The 17,089-nt window shown below is 63.8% G+C and overlaps 1 protein-coding gene across 2 annotated transcripts in view; it reads right to left on the bottom strand.

Moving 5' to 3' along the window:
- LOC117649535 (protein bunched, class 1/class 3/D/E isoforms-like) overlaps nucleotides 1-17,089 on the bottom strand; it is a 32,039-nt gene extending 14,950 nt beyond the window's left edge. Inside the window, exon 1 of one of the 2 annotated variants that reach the window (XM_034392410.1) lies at nucleotides 16,785-17,089. In XM_034392410.1, coding sequence (XP_034248301.1) covers nucleotides 16,785-16,966 — 182 coding nt within the window. In that variant the 5' untranslated portion in view covers nucleotides 16,967-17,089. Of the gene's footprint in view, nucleotides 1-966; nucleotides 1,381-16,784 lie in introns of those variants that run through there. The other variant, XM_034392409.1, reaches the window with a different exon arrangement.

The following is a 17,089-nucleotide window of genomic DNA, read 5'->3' as shown; positions in this document are numbered from 1 at the left end:
GTCGCCACGCCGCCGCCGGCTGATAGGTCCGGCTGCTATTTCTATCAGTGCCCAACCGCCGTTGCACTAATCCTCGGTTAGCAGCAGCAGCCGATGCGTGCGAAACGATCAACCCAGGACGCCCGCAGGTGCATTTAAGGTGGCTGCATGAATCGCCCGGAGTGGCTGGTCACAGCATTTCGTGCAGTGTGGCGTCTCGCGTTTTTTTTTCTGCTCGATGATTGATGAGTGATTGTATGTTGGGCCTCCCAATCTCGCTAGGCCCCCGGTCCCAGTACAACAGCTCTCCACGTGGCAGAGAACACAACCGACAACAACTTGGGCTGGGAATAATTTAGTTGAGTTGGCTGTCAGCAGGCAGCACCACGCCGGCCGGCCGGCCGCGAGAGCCGGGTCGTAAGAAAGCAAGGAAAATAAAATGAAACTTGAAGGGGAGACGCCAAACTTGTCGCCGGGCTTAAATGCCGCAGCGCTTCGCTCGGCGTCCAAACACCTAGGCGGTGGTATGCGGGGCCCGGAGCCGGGCGGCGGCCGGGTCGCCTGGCCGCTCCGCTCGCCACGAAGCAGAGGCGTGAGTTCGGGCACACCACGGCACACAGTACACACAGCCACGTCACGCGGGGACTCGGTGCCGCCGGCGTGGTCGGCGTGGCCGCGGTGAAGCAGTGCCCCGGCGCCATCATTGGTGGTGTGACGCTTCGATGAAACGCTAAGTAGGCGCGCAAGGCCGGCGCCCTGGCCGCGCGTCCCCGCCGGTCCCCGAGCCCCGCGCACGCCATGCACAGTGTCTCGCACACTGTCTCGCACAGTGTCTCGCACGCTGCCGCCGTGGCCGGCCGGCCGGGCATTGCGTCAGAGCCGCCAAGTGCCCGCACGGCCCTCACCAATAACGCGCGATATATCGAGGAGCCCGACGAGGAGTTCGACGCGCCTCCCGTCCCAGTGGGCGGATTTGAAACCACTCACGTGAGCATCATTGGTCGAGTGTGGCGGCGCCGCAAGGTCACGGAGAGCGCCAAGGTCACGGAGCTCCCAATCCGGGCCGAGATCATCGGGGCTATGGCCAGCGCTTCGCGGGTCGTCTGCAGCCAGTCAACAATTGGTGCATCTCTCCACAAATTAGCGCCGTTTCCGCGTTGCTCGTGGCGAAATGATCGAGTCATGCCATTCGGTGGACGCGATAGATAACTCGATTATCTCGAAGTCTATGGCGCTTCTCTTTTCTTTCTTTTTTTTTTCGGCCGATGGCTCCGATGGCTGGTCGGTGTTATGGCAGACGATAGTGGAAAGGGCACACACCACCATGTGTTTGTGGGATTTGCCTTGCAACGATAAGCCCCGCGCGCCGCGTGCACAGCGAAAAATGAAAAACGTCAAAACAACCCGAAGCCTAGAAAAACATTCGGCGTAAGGCCCTACGTAAATGGCGATTGCGTCCTTTCTTCGTTTTTGAGTCAAGTTCTCTCATAAGTTGGGGCCTTTTTCTGTCCTATTCTGGCCCTTGCTTGCTTGCTACAGCTTGCCGCACGACCCCATTGGGTGACAGCGTCGCTAGGAAACACCACTGACATTTCACGGATCGCTGGAAACGACTGCAGGAGCCTCGCCTCGGGGCACTGCGAGGGGCACTTGGTGTGCGCTGGAGTGGGGCCTTGGCCAGGCCTTGGCCGTCGCGAACAATGCGGCCGAACCGGCGACGTAACGGGGCAACTGCGTAATTGTTTCCCGAATCGCTGCGTGTCGCTGTGCATCGTTGTGCGCGGGACAGGTGGCGCCCCAACTGCCCCTCCCCCAAAGCCAGGCCCGGCTGGCGGAACAATGACATCAGCTCTATTTATTTGTCGTCGGCCTCCCCCACCCCTTGCCCTTCTCACGAGTAGAACGGTGAGCCCTTCTGCCTCTGCAATAGCTTCGCGGCACCCCTGGCACGCGAGCCGAGCCGAGCCGAGCCGAGGCGAGTCCTGGCAGCGTGCGCGGCAAATGCAGGCTCACTGTACTCTGTCACTTCCTCCTGTTCTTTCATTTGTTGCAACCCGAGCCAGGGGAGTGACAGAGCCAGACCAGAGGCAGCTCCCGGACGCACCTCGGGGCTGTACTGCTTGGCGTCGAGCAGGAAGGACGCAGGACCCACACACACAGACGCGGGGCTGCTCAATGAATGCACGACACGCAACACGGCACTTGGCGCCATTTGCCGCGCGGAAAACTAATTAAAATTTGGCAAGCGCCGTCTTTCTGCCTCTCTCCCCTGCGCCCTGACGGACAAAGCCGCACGGAGCACCTTTACCGCCTGAGGCCGAGGGCTGGCGGAGGGTGGGGAGGGGCGGCGGGAAGACTTCCGCCTCTGGAAAAGCCCGCGGCGGCTCGTGTAGTGCTCGCACCGCCACGTGGAAGGGGAGGGGGAGGGGAGGGGGTTGCCGAGTCGCGTGTGTAGTGGAGCTGGGGGTACCGCCAGGGGGAGGGGGAGGGGGGAGGGGGCTGATGACCATTCGAAGGGGGTGGCTCGCCGGGATGACCTTGCCTCGTGCGGCGTGTAGGCCAGTGTAGGCCCAACCACCAGCCTGGCTCCCCCCTCCCCCACCCTCTCCCCGTAAGGGTGGTGGCGCCACAATTCAAATGCAAATGGCTGCGACTCTGCTGGCTAACTCGGTCCGAAGCGCAACACGTAGCCATAAGTAAGGAGGCGCATCCGTCTCAGTCGGCGGAGGTGTCGGACCGTTGGAGCCCCTTCCCCTTCCCCTGCCGCTCTCCCCGCCCCTCGCCACCCGGCACCGCTGCACTGGAGCCCGTCCGGGAGCGCGGCGAGGTCGGCAGTCCCGCGTGCAGCGCCGTGGCGGGATTGCATCCGGCAGAGCTCGGTGCTACATTGTGTACATCCAAAGAACGATTCAACTCGTTCCACAACCTCTCTCTCTCTTTCCCACAGACGGCCGACTGGCCCTGCTGTTTGGCTGTTTAGTCAAGCTGGCAGTTCATCAATCCGTTGATCGTAATGGATCCGCCCGGCCGGATAACCAAACTGCGGTGTCAGTGAACCGATCACAGCGTTCATGATGCGGTTGGCCGGCGTAAGCTGTAAGTCTGACTGCCATAGCCGCGAGCCAAGCCGGCCGTTCCTCAGGGGCGGACTGTCCGCCAGGTCGTTAGCCAGGCCGTTAGCCAGGGCAGGAGCCACGGCGTTAGCCACGCTGTTACGCTGTTTGTCAGGCTGGTTTAGCCAGAGTGTATAACCGAGCCGTTTATTAAGCCAGGCTGCCTAGCGAAGCTTTGTGGCCAAGCTTGGTGGCCACACTGCAAGCCCCGCCGTGCACGCCGCCGCGCTGGCGCCACGCACCCCGCCAACCCCGACGCCCGTCCGCATTCCTGGCGGTGCACGGCGGCCTCTGAGGTCCCCGTCGTCCCCGCGGAATGGCCCTGAGCACCGCGAGGAAGGCGCGCTAATGGACGGAGGCTGGCGGCAGTGCGAACGGGGAGGACGGGGAGGACGGGGAGCACCGCGACGACGACGGCGACGTGCAAGAGTGCACCTCGGTGACCCAGTGACCCAGTGCGGCAGCGCGGCCAATCCAAAGCAGCCGCTCCTGGAGTGAAGCCTGGCCGCCCCTGGCTTTTCCTCGTGCGCTGCGCTGGATTTCCTCTGAAGGGTGGGAGCGAATGCTCTCGAGCGAAAACTTCTGAAAGGCCTGTTCCGTTCCATGCCCGGTCGGAGTGGTCGGGGGTGGGAATAAGTGTCTGGCCGACCACCCCGTCCGCAGGACTACCCTTCGAAGCTGCGAGGGGGAGAGGAGGAGGGGGTAAAAGCCTGTCCGCGCGGACGGCGTGCTTGGCCTGTTCGCGAGGCCCAATCTGCGTGCGGCCTGCATCGTGCGAGTAGTGCCACTCGATTTATTGGCAGCTGCGCTTCGCGCTTCGCGCCTCGCGCTGTCGGGCTGGTTCAAGGGGCGTGTATCGATCCGCTGGCCTGCCGGGGCATGCCGGGGCCGGGGCGGCCGGGGCAGCCGGGGGCAGCCAGGGCGCGTATGACGCTGCGACCCTGACCAGCAAGAAGCTGGCCGGGCAGGCCGTGCTGGCCGTGCTGCACTCACCCTGCCGGCTCGGCACTGCTGGCTGTGCTGGCCCCCGATGGGCCCGATGGGCCCGACGCCGAGGCAGCCCCGCCGTTAACGGGCTGCCACCACTCCGCGTTGGCCGCCAGCGCGGTGGGGGGTGGCGGCGCGTGGCGGGCAGGGCGCGCGGCGGCGCGCGGGGCGCGGGGGGCCGACGGGGACGTGGCGGCGGCCGGAGCGGCGTGCGCGTCGCAGCTCTTCCTTGCTTGGCGGGCGCGGGGCCACTGCCTGGGCTGGGGCCTGGGCCGCGGGGGCTGCCGCGCTGCGCGCTCCGCCTGGGCGCCGCCGCCGCCACTACTCGGCCTGGCCGGGCAAGCGTCCCCGGCCCCAGCCCGCCCTGCGCCGGGAGGGCTGCGCCGTAGAGCCTAGGGCAGGGCGCCGCTCCGCCGCTCCGCCGCGCGCACCCCTACCCCTCCGTGGCCTAGTCTGCCCCCACCCCCGCGCCCAGCCCCAGCGGCGCGGCACGTGCGTCTCGGCCGCGGCGTCGCTGCGCTGAAGGCGAGGCGAGGCGGGGCCAGCCCGGGATATTAGTGTTTGCCATTTTAATGCATTTCTGAGCAGGTAGGCCGGTGCCGCCGGCCCCTGATTTAAATACTGATTGCTTTTCGGCGTGCTCGCCGAGGAAGTCCCTTCCGCTCCCGCCGACCAGCGCGTGCCAGCGCGTGCCGGTGGTGGAGGTGGTTCCGGTCCACTCGCCGCACCCGAAATGAGGCAGTGGCGGCGCGCGGCCGCGCGTTTCCGCGGGGATGTTTGAAGGGCGCCTCGGACTCTGTTCGGTGTTTTGGGGCTTCCTGTCCGTGTTCCCTGTTTCCGCCTCGGCGAGCCACGGCCAGCCTGGGCGCCGCGCAGTCTTACAGTGTGCGCACTGTGCAGGCAGCGGGGGCCTCCTGCTCCGTCCTGGTGATTCAATTAACTCCTACAATGTGTCAGTGGGGCCAGGGCCCGGCCCGGTCCCCGGTCGGGTTGGGGGCTTTGACCTACCGTCGCGCGCTCCACGCTTCTGGCGGGAGTTTTTAAATGCCTCTCCTGTCGTCAGCGCGCGGTGCGGTGCGATGCGCGGGGTGGCTAGATCAAGGCCGACTGCCTGATAGACGGCTTCGGCGTGCTCCTCGTCCCTCGGATTGCGTGAGCGACTCGGTGAGCGGCGGCAGCTACTCCACTCCACTCCGGCCGGGCGTCCCTCCTCGGCCTCCTCGCGGTGTCGCCCTCGCGCCTCGCGTGTCTCAGCGCCGCGCCGCCGCGTTGTTGTTTGGAAGTAAACAAAGATCTGCGCAGGCCCCGCCCGCCGATCCTCCCATCCACCCCCACCCTCCCCCACCCCACCGACCGCAGCGCGAGAGGCGCGCGCGGCTCGATAGAGGCACCCCAGCCGCACCCCGCCGCGCCCCGCCGCGCCCCGCCGCCCCTCCGCGCACTCCAAGGTTACGCAAGGTTCGAATGGGAGAGGGCGGGAAGGCGGGAAAAGGGATGCAGCCGCCCGCTGGTCCTCCCGAAGGACCTTCCCGAAGGACCTTCCCGAAGGACCGCCCGAAGGGCGAAGGGCCGGCCCCCTGGAGGACCTACCAGCCGGCATCCGAGCAGCAGCGGCCAGAGTTGGCTCTCTGCACTGTGCTGCAAACTTCATCTCCGTTTTGTGCAATCAATCGTGAATCAAACGCTTTTCCACTTTGCGCCGCGTTTGCGTTGCGCCATGTCGATTGATATTCCTCGCACTCACTACACGCAAACACCAACACACTCACACACACACACACACACACACACACACAGAATGCGTAGCGCAGCGACGGCGAGTTGTGACGAGTTCCCACGGTGTCATAATGTGTTTGCTCTCCGCTGTGTGTGCATGCCTCGCATCGCACGCCCCCTCCCACTGCACGCGTTCGCCCCGTCGACCCTGCCGGCTGCCGGGGGCGGAGGAACTTGTTTCCTTTTATTTGCATTTTAGCGCCCCCCGTCGGCCGTTCCGAGAATTGGCGGCACTGGGTGTGAATAACGCCGCAGCCATGGCGGACGAAAGGAGTGTGGCACGCGGAAGGCGTGGCAGGCTGGCCGGCGACCCGGAGGGGCTGCACGCCGTGCGACGCCGCGACGCCGCGCACGCCACCGCCGCCACAGCCTTGCTTCTAAAACGGCACCCCCGGCGGCCGCCCCGAGGCCGTGACCGTGTTACCGCGTGTTCCTGGAGCACGCCGAGAATGTCATTGACTCGCCGGGCGCGGCGTCGGCATACCGCCGTGGCGGCCCGCGTGACGGCCCGGCGGCGCGGCAGGGACGCGCTATCAGCACCTTATCGCCTCGCTGCCTTTTGGGCCGGCACTGCTAGCGCTGCTAGCTGCACTACACAGCTGCCGGACGTCAAGGCCGCAGCTGTGGTTCGCGGAGCCAGTGACAGGGTAACCCTCATCGGGGTGCCGGAGAGACAACCGTGGACAACGAAGCCTCTGTCAAACACATACGTAAACAGAGATCTAAAATGCGTGCCCTATGCATTCTGCATGCGCCTCTGCATTCTGGACTACCCTCTGAATCTTTTACCACCATCCGACCACCTTTATCGCTGTGAGGAAAGAAGTAGGAACCTTGACCACGACCGCCCTGGCGGTGCAGCCCTCGGCTGGAAGTACCTTGCTGGGGTGGGTGCCCGCTGGCCATCCGCACCAGTCCACCTGACCCACATCGCGAACCCCGCCCCGCCCCGCCCCGCCCCTGCTAGAGCGATGGGCGAGGCGGCCTTGAACCCCCGGGCCAAGGCATTGGCGACGGCCATCTACTGCCTCCAAGGCCGAGGCGATGCATTGGCCGAGGCTTTGACCGGTTAAGGCAGCGGTTCTCAACCTTTCTCGGCTCGCGACCCCAAATTTGAAGCCAAAAATTTCCGCGACCCCCAGGAAAAATTTCGCGACCCCACGGGACCCCTCCTTTAACATGCCACGGCGTCTGATCCGAGGCGGGCATTTTGCTCCCTCAACGGGCAACTGGTCTTTGGACCTTCCTTTAGCATGCCTTTGTTACGGAGTGCAATTATCAGTCTTAGTTTGGGAGCAGTATTGTCTCAAAGTTGGCCGAAACGCTCAGAAATGTCTATGAAAAATCGTGTTTTGGGCTGATTTTAAGCAGCCACAGCGTCTGATCCGAGGCGGGCATTTTGCTCCCTCAACGGGCAAGTTGGTCTTTGGACCTTCCTTTAGCATGCCTCTGTTACGGAGTGCGATTATCAGTCTTAGTTTGGGAGCAGTATTGTCTCAAAGTTGGCCGGAAACGGTCAGCAGTGTCTTGAAAAATCGTGTTTGGGCCGTTTTTAAGCAGCCACTGCGTCTGATCCGAGGCGGGCATTTTGCTCCTCAACGGGCAGTTGGTCTTTGGACCTTCCTTTAGCATGCCTTTGTTACGGAGTGCAATTATCAGTCTTAGTTTGAGAGCAGTATTGTCTCAAAGTTGGCCGAAACGCTCAGAAATGTCTATGAAAAATCGTGTTTTGGGCCGATTTTAAGCAGCCACTGCGTCTGATCCGAGGCGGGCATTTTGCTCCCTCAACGGGCAATTGTTTCCTGGACCTTCCTTTAGCATGCCTCTGTTACGGAATGCGATTATCAGTCTTAGTTCGGGAGCAGTATTGTCTCAAAGTTGACCAAAACAGCACAACGAGATTTCAAAGACATTTCTGAGCGTTTCGGCAACTTTGAGACAATACTGCTCCCAAACTAAGACTGACAATCGCACTCCGTAACAAAGGCATGCTAAAGGAAGGTCCAAAGAACAATTGCCCGTTGAGGGAGCAAAATGCCCGCCTCGGATCAGACGCAGTGGCTGCTTAAAATCGGCCCAAAACACGATTTTTCATAGACATTTCTGAGCGTTTCGGCCAACTTTGAGACAATACTGCTCTCAAACTAAGACTGATAATTGCACTCCGTAACAAAGGCATGCTAAAGGAAGGTCCAAAGACCGATTGCCCGTTGAGGGAGCAAAATGCCCGCCTCGGATCAGACGCAGTGGCTGCTTAAAATCGGCCTAAAACACGACCCCAGCATCGCCGCGACCCCTTAAAAAAATTTCGCGACCCCGCTTGGGGTACACTAGGATCGTGTTTTTATTTTCGAAAAATGTTTAGTCGAGCAGGTGGACGGCACCGCCATAGGTTGGAGTCCGTGCGCAAGAAGGAGGGAGAGAGAGCGCCTCGCTGGCCGCCCTGCGTCTGCCGCGTGCTACTGCTTATCGCCGTGACATTCTGCTTTATCTACAACCTCTCAGCGTCCTCCAGACAAGTCAAAACAGTTTTTTCTTGATCCGCGGCTCCCGAAAAAACGCGTTCCGAGTGGAGTGTGAAGTGTGCGCTGCGCGCGTGCGAATTATCGAGAAAAATAATTGGCTCCGGTTCGGGTTCATAGTGCTTTGTTGGCCTCGGGTTGGTCTCGCTCTGGCCGTTGCCGTGCGCTTTGTTTTTCCACGGCCGCTGAGTTTCAACTCGAGCTCTTGCAGCGCGCCGCGACCGAGCGGCAGCGTTGCGCCACAGTTCGACTCTCGATACCGCATTTCGCATTTCGCACACAATACCGGCGTGTTCCGCGTCGCTTCGCGTTTCGTCATTTGTTTGGCTCGGCCTCCATCGGTATATCGGTGCGACGATAACCCTCCGCCCTGCCTCCTTCTCCTCCTTGGCGTCCGCGCGCTGTCACGGCGGGTGGCGCCGACGCTGTAGGGCCGTCTTTCGTCTTGGCCGTCACGTGACTCAAGCAGGCAAGCGGCCGGTGGCGAGGGTAGAAGTGGCGCCCCGCCCTGCCGCGTCAGCCGCGGTGTAGGGATTCCCTCCCAATTCCCGACACGTGAAAATGACGGCAGCAATCTGCAGCAGGTGGCAGAGGCAACAATCCACTTAGCCGTGTGGCTGTGTGGCTGTGAGGCTGTGCCTGTGTGGGTGGGTACAGTGGGTACAGTAGGTCCGCGCGGTACAGTCCGCAGTCGCCAGGCCCACCCACGCGACGGAGTGGAGAGCTACCTCCGCTTGTGGCTAGTAGACTGCCTCCGAGAGTCGTTTCCATCGCTCTCGCACCTACACGAGACGCTCCATGAGTGCGAGAGAGACAGAGCAACGAGAGCGACTCTGCAGTGTGCAGGTCAGGCGTAGCCCCCGGCGGGTAGGCAACCGTCCAGCCGGCCGCGCAGGGCTGTGCCCGCGGTGCCTACCCGCCGGGCGCTCCCCACCCCGAGCTCCCCGTGCTCCGTGCTCCCCGTGCCGCCGACCCGACCCCGCCTCGAGGACTGCCGCGCCGCGCCCGTCGGCCGCTCCCCGCGACTGACATTTAGCGGTGCCCTCGCTAATGTCCTCGCCCCGTGCTTCATCCTGCCGCGCAGCCGCGCAGGCAGAGGCAGGCGGCGGCTCCCCTTCCGCGACAACCCGGCCGGATCGTCCTCGCCCTCCCTCGCGCCCTCCGCGGCGGCTAAACACGCCGTAAATCGCGTCGGGGCGAAATGGACTGCGAGAAGGCAGCAGGCGGGCAGGCGTGGCGGCAGCGCGGCGGCCTTCTCCAAGGACTCCACGCTCCACGCCCCAGCTACGACGGCCGCGGCGTAGCGTGGCGACGCAGTGCGTCGCCCGCAGCCCTTAGGCCGCCCCGCCCTCCGCGCCCCGCCCCGCCCCGCTGCCGCAGTGGCCCGGTCCAAGGACATCTCGCCAGCACGTGTCTGCCCCGTGGGGGTGGGGCGGCGGCCCGGTTCGGGGGTGGGCACACGGAAAAAAAGAATTTGTTGTGACAACGAAAATGTATGTTGATTTTGGGATAGCAAAAAAAAAGTTGTTAGACGTACTATAAATTTGTTGTGAGAACGAACACTTTGCTCTCACGACAAATTATTCGTCAGGAGTACAAACATTCATTTTTATTGTGTTTAGTACTCCTGACGATATAGTTCGTTGTCAGAACGAAATGTTCGTTCAGACAACGAATTGGTAGTACGCCGAACAACTTTTTTTAGCTATCCCAAAATCAACATACATTTTCGTTGCCACAACAAATTCTTTTTTTACGTGCAGGCCGGGCAGGCCGGGCAGGCCGGCAGACGCGAATGCCCCGGCACTAGGCCTGCGTACTGCGTACTGCGTACTGCGTGCGCGTGGAGGAGGCTGAGGAACCCCGAAGGGCCGAGGCAGCCGAGGCAGGGCGGCAGGGCGGCAGGGCAAGGCCACCGCCTGCCTGCTGGCCACGTGGCACGCGCCCTTTCGCGCCTTGTTGGTTTTTGTTGCTGCCACTGCTGTTGTTTGTTATTGTTTTCGCTCTCGTGCCCGCGTCCGCGGCCGAGTCCGCGGCGCAGGACGATGGACGTGCGCGATAAAGGGTTGCCTGTGCCCCAGACACAAAGAGGGGCGGGCGGACGAGGCGGGGGAGTGCGCCCTTGGCGGGTCAAAGGCAGAACCGGGGGCCGGGCATTGTGGGCACGTGGCGGGATCACCACAGCGCTCTCTCCACCGGCAGCGCCCTTCCGCCAAGGCGGTCCAGCGTGGCGGTAGTGGCAGCCAGAGGCAGCCAGAGGCAGCGCGCGGCCTTGGTGGAGGCCTTGCGCGGTTTGTCTGTTGGGAGCGGGCGGCGGTGGCGGGGAGGGGGATTTGTAGGGAGAAGAGTATTGGCGGAGGGGGCAGAGGGGGCGGGGGCGGTCGGCCCCCCGGGGGCGCAATTGGGGTGTCCGCCCATGCGACGCGGCGGCCGCTCCCCCGGCCAGGCGGACGAGGCCCTGTTGGACGCCAGCCAGACGCCCACGTCGTCCTTTTCATTTATTTTTAAAAGCACAAAAGGGATTGCTCGGATATCTGTATCTGTGCGCGCGACCGAGCGACCGAGCGATCGCACGCACGGGACGCCGGGCGTGATCATGAACGTGACCTTGGCGAAGTGGCTGGTGGCGTTGTGGCGCGGGGCGAAGGCGCGTAACCACTACCGCCCACGTGCTGCCTGGGCCTTCCCGCCCGCCGCGCCTGTGAGAGGATGCACAGTGCCGCCCCGGGTTCAAACACCGGTGCCGCAAAACTTTTCCTCACTCGCGATGCCGACTTTTAATTTTTCAGTGCGCGCGCAGTTGCGGATGTGACGCAGCGGTTCGGCTCGCGTCAACCAACCCGGTCGCTGTATTGACTGGCAACGCCACGCCACGCCACGGTCTATAAATAGCTGTGCTGGAGCCACCGCTCCCCCAGCTGCCCTGGAGGACCAGCCAGCACCAATCAGGACCCAGCCGGCTGCCGGCGGGTGGGTGATGAGCACAGAGAGAGCCTCGTTAGCCGCACACAAAACATCATTAGCAGCATCATCACCATCATCATCATCATCAGCAGCAGCAGCAACAGCAACAGCGCAGTAAGGCCTCATCGCACGTACACCACACGCGAAAGCCGACTTCGCCCAGACTTCCACTTGCATAGCCACGCAAAACGCGCCACCGAACACCTTCCGACTTCTTGTCCCCGGTGTCCGGTACTAATTATTCTGGCAGTGTCCGCGGTATCATTGACTGGCGACTACGCGCGGCGCGTAAGGGAGCGGGGAATGCGCGGTGCACTTGTTTGTCGGGCCGACTAGGCATGAATGGGAGCCACAGCGACACGGATGTGGCCGCCGGTTGTTCACCCTGCCACGCCTCAAGATGCCACCGGCTGCCACTGCCACGCGGCCGCGCGTCCACGCGCCACAACAGAGAGAGAGAGAGAGACAGACAGAGAGAGGCTCTCACGACGGCGACCTTGGAGGGGCGGCTCGGCTGGGCCGACACACGTGTCACGGAGGTGCGAACGAGGGCCCGCCCCACCCCGCCGCGCCCCGCCTGCCTAGGGCACTGCTTGGCGGTGATGACGCCGCCTGGCATTGGCAAATGAGGCCCGCCGGACAGACAAGCTGGCAGCGCGTATCGCTGGACAAAAGCCCGGCGGCCTTATCGAGCGTGTAGTGCAGGCCCTGAAGGCCCAAGGCCTGTCTGTAGGGTGTCCAACAGCGGCGCCGGTTCACACGGTGCCAGCGGCCCCAGCCAGCCCGGCCCGGGGCCCCCGCGGGCCCCGCGGGCCGCGCCGGGTCGGCAACCCTACACACTATGCAGATCCCCCGGCCACGCAGGCCAGCGGCAGGTGCTCCAACAACAACATCAACAACAAAAGCGTCATTACAGGCTCGGCGCCCTAACTGCTCCGCGTCTGACCGGGCGCCGGCAGACTGATTCCGAGGGTCGTTTTCGTCGCTCTGTCTCTCTCGTGCCTATACGGAACTCCTCATGAGTGCGAGAGACACAGAGCGACGGAAACGACTCTCGGAGTCAACCTACTGGTGCGCGGCATCGCCGACAACAACAAGAAGCGACCCAAGCCGCCGACGCGCACCGCGCACCGCGCCGCCGAACGCAAGTTCGTTCACTTGGCTGGCTCGAGTCAACCGCAACGACGGCAGCGCACGCAACAGCCGAAAAGGGGGGGGGGGGCAGGGCCCCGGAGGGGTGCCGATTTCAGGCGGGCCTATCACGCGCAGCCAGGCGGCCAGCAGGCTCATTCCGGAAGGGTGCGTTGCTGTCTTTGTCCCGCTCCTGCGGCACGCCCACGAGTGCGAGAGAGACGACAGCACAGTTAGTTCGGAATCAGCCTGCCAGCCCCCCTGCCAGCCCCCCTGCCTGAATCAGCACCGCCTTTGTTTGTGCCGAAGCGCGACGTCGGGCCGTGGCGGGCCGTGGCGGGCCGTGGGGCTGCGTCGGCCGTCGGGGCGCAAAGCCGCTTAGGCAGGCCAGGACGGCGGCGTCGCCTGGCGTTGCCACTCACCCCGAAGGCCCGGACTCCGTTCGTTGGGCCAGGTGCTCGGTTTTGGGGAAGTGGTTGGGTGGGGGGTCCACGCCGGGAGCCCTATTTTAAAAACATGGGAAAGTTAAGATACCCAGGGCACGCGAGGGGAGGGGTGGCCTGGTCAAAAGCAGGGCACTGGCACTACTGGACGGCTTCTCGCATTTTCCTCCTACGGATGTTGTGACCTCACGCGTTAACCGCGTTTTGCAGCCTGCCCACGGTCTCGAGCTCCACACGTTGGATGCTTGCAGCCACGCCAGTCGACAGTCCGCGAGACAGTCCGCGTGGAGCACGCACTACACTGCTCGCGTGCGGCCGCCCCGTCGAGCTGTCGCCGCCCGGGACCGACTGCCAGTCACCGCACTGCCAGGCCTCGCTTCCGGGTGGTGGCCAGCAGACACAAGTCGTCTTCGTCGCTCTGCCCCTCTCTCTCGCACTCACGGAGCGTGCCGTGTGGGTGCGAGAGAGACAGAGCGACGAAACGGCTCTCGGAGTCAGTCTTCAGGATGCCGGTCTACTTCGGGCCCTGGGGCTTGGGGCGGCGCGGCGCGGCGCCTGCTGCCGCTGCTGACCCAGTGCGGCGCAGTGCGGCCGGACTAACGACGTGGGTGAGTGAGGGCCGCGGACAGCTCGGCGGACGTCGCGCAGGCCGTCTGGTGTCCGTCGGGCTGGCCGTGTAGGCCCCGCTGCATCTAGCCGACCGCGACAACCGATCCTGACCCGCCCCATGTTGTGCGGGCTGGTCCGGGGCGGGCAGCGCGCCAAGGCGGCACGGTGCAGCAGGAGGCTGGTTACGAGCGGTGCTTCGCCGCTCTGTCTCTCTCGCACCTTATGGGACGAGCCACGGGAGCGAGAGAGACAGAGCGGCGAAAACGCGGCTCGGTGCAGGCGGCCGCGGATATTTCGGTGCGCCGCGGGCGCCGTGTTTGACGGACTTTGATTGAGCGGTGGGACGGTTTCCCGGATAGTGTTGTTGTGCGCCACCCTAGACGCAGAGCAACGCCGAGTCACAGAGTTTGTTGCACCGAGCGTCGCCACGCGCCAGCCACCCCGACGGACGCCTGCGAGTTCCGTGGGCAGGCCGTCCCGTCGAACAGGGCTGCGTCCGGGACTGCCTGCGCGCCAGGCGCCCGGCAGAGCTTCAACTCAGCCCTGTTCGACAGGTTTTCCTGCGTCTGCCACAAACAATGCAGCCTTTTGCGTAAGCCAGTGGCGGCGATACCCCGCGCCCGGTGTTTGTCCATGAGAAGCTTCTCGCGCCCGGGGTATCGACGGGGTAAGTTGGCGGCGCTCGGCCGCTTCAAACAGCAGACGCAGCGGGTCGGATATGCTGAACCGACACGGTGATAGAATTCACACACACCGGAAAATATTTCCACCAAACACCCCAAATCACTGAGAGCTCCATTTCGGGGGCACCTTGTCCCTTTTCCCGCGAGTAAGAAAATATTTTGCGTTCTCCGTCCCTAGACCAACTCCGAGAAACGTTTTCGTCGCTCTGTCTCTCTCGCACCTAAACGGGACGGCCCGTGAGTGCGAGAGAGACAGAGCGACGAAAACGACTCAGTCTGCTGCGGCCCAAACACGGGGAAATGGCGCGACACGCGCGCGCCGCGAAAACAAGGCGAAACAGTGAGGAAGGCGAATGTTTGTGGAGCGGCCGTGGGGGTTGGCAGTGTGGCGGCACGGCGCGGCGCGTTCGAATCCAACGACGCCACCAACGCCAACCACGTCGCGGGCCCGGCTGACTCTGCGCAGTGCAGCGGCCTGCATCGCCGCGCCTGGCCGCGCCCCGCCGCGCCCCGATGCTGACACCGAGGTTCTAACGGGGTGCCGGGGGAGGGGGTCGGGGTCGTATAGTGTTTACGCCGCGTCCGCCTCGCCGCCAAACACCGCGGCACGGCCAGGCACGGCCAGGCACGGCCAGGCACGGCGCCGCACAGCTCAGCGGCGGATCAAAATCACCGCCCCTTCGCGTCGCCGCCTCGCGAAATCCGAATTATCGCCGCGTTGACCGCAGCAGACTGAGTCCGAGAGTCGTTTTCTTCGCTCTGCCTCTCTCGCACTCATGGGGCGTCCCGTATAGGAGAGAGCGGCGCGAGAGAGGAATCGCGGACCGCGCGCCGAATTCGCTGGCGCGGCTTTGCGTCACCCGCGAACTGGGACCTGGGACCTATCTCGGACGAGCGGGGACAAAAAGAAGAGGAAACGGAGACTCAGCGAGGGAAACAACAATAGAAAAGGCGACGAGAACGACCACGCGATGAGTTCACCGCGGCGGTTTGAATTTCGGATCGGACCGCGTGATTTGAGAAAGTGATGCGCGAGCACGCGTCACTCTGTCTCTCTCGCACTCATGTGGAATCCCGTTGGGGTGCGAGAGAGGCAGCGCGACGAAGCTCTTCTCGGAATCGCACTGTTTGTTCGAACTGCGTCGTCCAGCCGCATGTGTGACGCCAACGCCGCGCGAGCAGAGGGGGAGAGAGAGAGGGCCGCGGACTCGCGGACGCAGCATCGGCTCATTAATGGTTTATTTCGGGTCCTGCGTGTTGTTGTTGTGGTGTCCTCGGTGTCCTGCCCCCAGCAGACGAGGTCCGGGTCGGGTGACGCACAGGGGCAGGGTCCGCTGGAGCGCACAGGGCTACACAGGACGGCCGAAGAGTGTCGAAGCAGCGAAGCCTCGTCGTCCTGTTCGGAGGGACTCGCCGAATTTTGAGACGGGTCACCGGACCGGACGCGAAACGCGAACATGATGCGCCCTTCCGGTGTCGGGGCGAGCCAGCCAAACGAAATTCTACTCACGAAAATTTTGAGGAAACTTTTAAAGACAAAGAAGGTAATTTTCATACTTAAACAATTTTCAATTTTGTGTGCGAATAGCCTGACTCTTTCTTCAGAATAATATGCACAAAAATATGCCTAGAAATTAAGTGTGCCGTGAGCAAAGCGACAAGTCTAGGTTAATCCCTATTGTCTTTCGACGCTGATCCGAGTCGACCCTGTTCAGTGTTTTGACGAAGGGTGGCTCGATAAGCAGAACACTCCACTCCAGCGCCCCTGCGAACGGTTCCATCTCCAGCACTGGAAATCTGTGAGCGGTATCGACTCGCCCCGCCATCTTGGCCGCTGCTGCTGCTGTGCCACGGGCATGCGTCCCGCTGCGCCAAAGCAGGCGCTGGAGGCCCTTGCGGGCGCCGGGCGCTTTCGGGCGCCGCCACGCCGCCACGCCGCCACGCACTGCGTCCGGACTCGGCACCGCGACCCGCAGCAGCCCCCGCAGGACCCACAGCTCCAGCAGGGCTCTAGGACGGAGTCCTGGGCCCGCGTCGCGCCGCGGTGGAGCTGCGGGACGCATGGGATCAATACCAGCCCGACGCCCAGCTTGGAGCCCTGCTTGGCGGAGACCAGGAGCCGGCAGCCGACAAAGCCGCGCCGACATGTTTGGCGTGTTTGGACAAAGGCTGCCGCCGCGGAGGGTGCTCGCCGGACGAGCGGCAGGGTGCCTGGGGCGGCAAGGTGCGGGGCACCCTCGCCCACTGCCACGCACAGGTGTGCTGCCACCGCCGCCGTGCGTTGTTAGATTGCCTTACGATTTGCCTTGCCTCCGCCGAGGCTGGTCCGGCCAGTCGGGCCGCAGCCTCCATGCGCGGCCAGAGACACCAGCGAGGGTCGCGAGCCACCCCCAGCCCAGCCCAGGCCAGGCCGGGCCTGGAGCGGCCTGGAGCGGCCTGGAGCCTGGAGTGGAGCCACGCGCCAACGTAAACAAAGAGCCACCCACTGGGCGGCACTGCGGCGGAGCGAGGCGGAGGCGGAGCGGGGAGGCGGGGCGGGCATGTAGGATTGGTGCGTGCAGGCCGCACTAGACTCACCCGATGAAGTTCTTGATGAAGCAGTACACGGCGAACAGCGTGCGGTCGTTGTTGGGGTCCAGGGACTCGATGTGGCCCTGCAGGGGCCCAGGCCCGGCCAGTGGCACGGGCAGGGGGGCCGCCTGAACCGGCACCGCACCCACCCCCACCCCTATCCTGACGCGGACGTCGGCGGTCGTCATGGTCTTGGTGCGGTGCGTGTAGAGTGTACGCGGAGTGTTCGCTCGCGGCAGTGCTCGCCGAGGAACTGAACGGCAGGAGGCAGACGCGACGCGCGAGGCGAGCGGCGAGCGCCACGGGGAACC

The sequence above is a fragment of the Thrips palmi genome, unplaced genomic scaffold (genome assembly GCF_012932325.1).
Source record: "Thrips palmi isolate BJ-2018 unplaced genomic scaffold, TpBJ-2018v1 HiC_scaffold_4, whole genome shotgun sequence".
NCBI lineage: Eukaryota > Metazoa > Arthropoda > Insecta > Thysanoptera > Thripidae > Thrips > Thrips palmi.
This window is presented reverse-complemented; position numbering and strand designations above follow the sequence as displayed.